Raw genomic sequence first — 5,000 nt, forward strand, 5'->3', positions numbered from 1 at the left:
AATGAATGATTGACTGACCGAATTAATGAATACGTGAGAAAGCAAGTGAGTGACTGCCTCAGTGAGAGAGAGAGAGAGGAGCAAGTGAGGAAGCAAATGTCATTCAATGTCCTCATCTTTGTGTCACAGTGGACAGGCAAACTTCGTTCAGGGTCTCAAGTCGTATCTCCACAGCCATCTTCATTGGTTAAGATTAACCAGTCATTCTTTTTTTAGATTAACTATTCTTTGAGGGCAATTAAAAGAAGAAGTGGAAGCTAAAGATAGCCCACCCCTTGCCACGGGATGAAAAGGCGGGATAATTGGTTACCCTGATTACATTAATCGGGGTACCTCAGGGACAGTCCCAATTCTGGAACAGACTTTCTCTCCCACTCTGGGCCTCTTTTATTGGGAAGAGGACATGTTTCAAGGTTCGCCTTTTCTCCTGTTTTGTTTTGCGAACACTGTTATTCATATCATATTATGTTAATGCTCCAAGTATTGATTTTGTGAAAACTGTTTTGTGTCATCACCACAGGACCACATGTTCCTGAAGCATACAGACGTGGCGATTCAGGCTCGAGTGCACTTTACGACAAAGCAAAGCTCCGTAGTAATGTTATCAGGGAGGGGGGAAGACAAAGCCTTTTTTAATCCGCTGCTTTTGTTTTCTACTGAATGTATTTCATCACGGCTCTCCTCGGGCATCCTAAGGTAAGCCACTGAGAGTCCTGGCTCCGCCCCTCCTGAACGGAGGCTGCGGTGGCATCCCGCTTGATTTCCAAGGCTGCGGTAATGCGATCCCGTGGATCAAAGCCTACACGCACAAATAGACCTTTTAGTTTTTGTAGCCGTGTCGAGGTCTCAGCTGTCTCCTAGTTTGCTGGGGCCTAATGAGAACTCAGCTAACACACCGAAACCGCAGAGGCCTTTCTCTTTCCAAGTTAACATTTTGGCGCTGCTATAAATTGCGCATCAATTAAATCTCAGCCCCCCCCCCCCCCCCCCCGCCAACATGCCCACCAGTCCTTCCACCCATCAAGCAACAGCTCATGCGTCATGCGTCTGTGTCAGCACTGAGGATGACCCCTGTGGCTAAATATATGCATTAGGTGACATCCAAGGGAGGAGACTGCTACAGGGTTCCACCCCTTTGACTACCTCATGCAGAACAGTCCTTTCCCATAAGTGCAGTTCTTGGAAATGGTTGAACACTTTCATAACATTGATCTTAATAACATTGAACATTGAACTCAAGACCTAGCTGAATTCAACAGCGATTAGATCTGGATAATCATGAGGGACTTTTCTTCTATTGCCACAATCCAGCGCAATTAGTTGATCATTTAGGATGAGTATTTCCCTTATCGCCTGTCTCTGTCCCAAAGCCTCTACCTTCAGCTGAGGTTCCCATGCCAACCACAAGCTGTAGCCATCACTTTTTGTGTGTGAGTGTGTGTGTGTGTGTGTGTGTGTGTGTGTGTGTGTGTGTGTGTGTGTGTGTGTGTGTGTGTGTGTCTGACTGATTGTCTGTGGATATGTGTGTGTGTGTGTGTGTGTGTGTGTGTGTGTGTGTGTGTGTGTGTGTGTGTGTGTGTGTGTGTGTGTGTGTGTGTGTGTGTTCTGTGTGTGTGTGTGGGTGTGTGTGTGTGTGTGTGTGTGTGTGTGTGTGGTGTGTGTGTGTGTGTGTGTGTGTGTGGTGTGTGTGTGTGTGATGTGTGTGTTTCTGTGTGTTGGTTCTGTTGTTCATCATAAAAGCAACCCAGATTGGTTAACTTGCAGAAATTGAAAGTATTTTTGAGAAGTGAATGAAAAACTAAATATATCGACGCAACAGAGATTTTCGCAGTGATTTTGATGTTAATAACAACCACAAGTAACAACCTCTGTATAAAACCAAAGGGAAAAGACCAGCCATGTCTAATCCGACCGAATCAAAACAAGCTTTTAAAGCCCTTTCGGTGTCTAATTCCTTAATCCCTGGACTGGTCAATGAAAAGTGTGCATAGTTCAAGTGTGCAGTTTTTTTAATCCTTTCATTTCCTTTGTAGATTGACAGCAGGGGTGGGGGCGTGGGGGGGGGGGGGGAGTGATTACGCTGTGTGCTGTAACAAAACTCACGATACATGTCTCGTCCAGAGAGGCCTGAGCCTGGGGCCAGCAGGTGCCTCTGCACTGGGATTACGTAACGTCCACCGGACCACCGTGTCTTTATTCATCGTTTATGAGGAGGATGCCTCTAGCGACTGCAAGGTGCAGGGTGGTCCAGCAGCGCGTGTGTCCCCAGTGTGAACCTGTGTATGTACTCCTCGGAGCACGGTGCCTAAACCTGTGCTGCCCAACCGTGGCGCCGGGCACCCCCTTAGGGGCCCAACTCAGGACCCCTACTCGAGGTCCCCCGAGAACAAATGAGGTCGCGGGAGATTGCAGGACTTTCGAGCTATAGATTATTTAAAATTTACATGAGGTAAAGATACTTTTAAAGCTTCCTAAACATTCTGTTTGAAACGAACCGACGATACCAGATTATTCGTAATCATGAGCTCAAGCACTTTAAACACTTAGTGAGGTGTGATATGATTATGTATGCTGGGACATTGATGTTATGGCCAGATGGTGATTCAAAGGATATGTAGGTATGTGTTTGTGTGTGTGTGTGTGTGTGTGTAATTGTGGCATCCCGCCACTTAAACCTTCGGCCCGGGGCGGGTCCGAGGTGGAGTGATTGACGGCGTATACCGCGCCACCCACCTGAGTGGCGACGAAGAGGCATTTCCACTCTCTCCCCAATCAGCGAGATTGGGGGAACACCTGGCCGGAGGCAGAGGAGCCCTTTATAAAGGAGCAGGAGGACTGGCATTCGGGAAAGACCAGGGAGCGAGAGGGCAGCGGAGAGGCGCTCGGGGTCCGTGAGCAGGCTAGAGGCTCACGAGAGGGCCCGTAGAGGACGCAGCGAGTAGATGGAGGGTAAGTTGTATGCATTAAATGCCGAGTGCAGCTTAACCCCGTAACGTGTGGATTCGTTCCTGGAAACCCGATCACTAGAGTAGCGGGTAGCCACAGTATGTATGAGTGGTGTATTGTGTGTGTGTGTGTGTGTGTGTGTAATGTGTGTGTGTGTGTGTGGTGGTGGTGGAAGCAGATTGGTTGCAGTTCTAAAAGATAAGAAGGAAAAAAACTGGGGTCAAAAGCCAAATCAAAAGCTAAGGAAACCAATGCGCGTCTTGAAAACTATCTGCTAAATGACTCAAACTTTGTGAGTTGGCCGGTAGGCAGAACTGTTATGCAGAGTTCTGCTTTGCTACACGTGTGGGACCATCATCCGTGATAGGTCTGAGTCAGGCTGGTCACGTGACAGAGAGAAGAGGGAAGGGGTTTTGCTGGTGTGCAGAGGAAGAGGAAACGGATGTGCCCCACACTGCCTAATGATGTCAAAGAAAGAGAGAGGGGGGGGGGAGAGAGAGCAGCAGAGAGGGAGAGCGAGAGAGGGGGAGAGAGGGAGAGAGGAAGGAAGGAAAAGACGCAAGACAGTCGATCATGGAAGGCCTCTCAGGCTCTACGACGTGTTCCCTGCACACATCCATAAGGATCCATTCGTAATACAAAATCAATTCCCCTGCAACAGCCACATGCCCCCCACTCATCACATCAATACGCCCGCGTTTGGATTACTCAGCAGTTGGGAGAGCGCAGACAGACAGACGCATCCTGAAGATCAAGGGATAGATAAGAGCACCTTTACACAACGCCGCCGTTAAAAACAGCAGCATTGATCGGGCCGTAACGGCCAGGCTCGGGGGGCTCGGGGGGGCCAGGCTCGGGGGGCTCGGGGGGGGCCAGGCTCGGGGGCTCGGGGGGGGGGGGGGGGGGGGAGCGAGGGCGTTGTGGGAGTGCGTCACCCTCCGCGGCCGACTCTCCTCTTTAATCAAGCACCCGAACGGTAAGGGGGTGGGGGGAGGAGCGTTGGGGGGGGGGGGGGGGGTGCACGTACGTGCATGCAGAGGTCACGACCCTCCTGGTGGAGAGAGAGAGCGAGGGAGGAGGGTGATCCTGGAGGGGCTGATGGATCAGAGGGATGGGGGGTGGGGAGGAGGAGGAGGGGGGAGAGGGGTGGATGTTCCTCGGGTCATTAGCTGAATTGGCTCGAAGGTATATAGAGTGCTTAAGTAAGAGTCCTACTGGGACCTAGAGCGCCGCTTGATGACACCGGCTGGGGGAGCGTAGATCTTTTTGACTCTCTCTCTCTCTCTCTCTCTCTCTCTCTCTCTCTCTCTCTCTCATGCTAAGAAGGAGTGGGGATAATACTTTGGCAGACACAGAGAGATGAAGCTGGGAAGGAAACAGAAAATACGAAGGGAATGATGGAAAACTGCCGGACAAGTGGGCAGACAGACAGGCAAATGGACAGAGAGACAGACAAACTGAGTGATAGGCAAGTGTGCAGCTAAGGAAAGGAGAAACTCGGAACGTTTGATCGTCCATTCATTCTGTCCGTGGTCTCTCTTTCTCTCTCTCTCTCTCTCTCTCTCTCCTCTCTCTCTCTCTCTCTCTCTCTCTCTCTCTCTCTCTTTCTTTCTCTCTCTCTCTCTCTCTCTGTTTCAAGAGCGTATCAGCAGAGAGGCGATGTGCTTCTGCAGGACAAGGGCATCAAAAAGATGTCCTTGACCTTTTGGAAGTGCTGATCCAGGCCTCCCTGGTTCAGTATTGATCGGCCTGCAGAAGGTTAGTCACCCTGTTTCCACGCCCTGAGAACATCACATATGTTGATAAGCTCTTCTGAATAAAGGACCCTTTGAATTACAGTTCTATACAAGAGTGTTAACTTCTGTACATATTATATTATGAGACTTATATAAGTTATATTACTATTAACAGCCAATGTGTATTTTATCATTTGTAATTTGGACCTTAAATATCAAGGATTTACTGAATCACCTTATACAATGAATTTGACTTCTTGTGATATGAACCAATTAGGAGTAGGTTGGCGTAGAAGTGGCTAGGGGGATCCCAGTCAA

The 5,000-nt window shown here is 49.3% G+C and overlaps 1 protein-coding gene across 1 annotated transcript in view; it reads left to right on the top strand.

Annotated features, from left to right (window-relative positions):
• Window positions 1-2,926, top strand: part of LOC130391742 (cathepsin K-like) — a 12,609-nt gene extending 9,683 nt beyond the window's left edge. The window contains exon 4 of the mRNA XM_056601999.1: window positions 2,777-2,926. Within this exon, the coding sequence (XP_056457974.1) occupies window positions 2,777-2,926 (150 nt within the window). The remainder of the gene's footprint in view (window positions 1-2,776) is intronic.
• Window positions 2,927-5,000: the final 2,074 nt, after the last annotated feature.

Source organism: Gadus chalcogrammus, chromosome 11, assembly GCF_026213295.1.
Source record: "Gadus chalcogrammus isolate NIFS_2021 chromosome 11, NIFS_Gcha_1.0, whole genome shotgun sequence".
NCBI lineage: Eukaryota > Metazoa > Chordata > Actinopteri > Gadiformes > Gadidae > Gadus > Gadus chalcogrammus.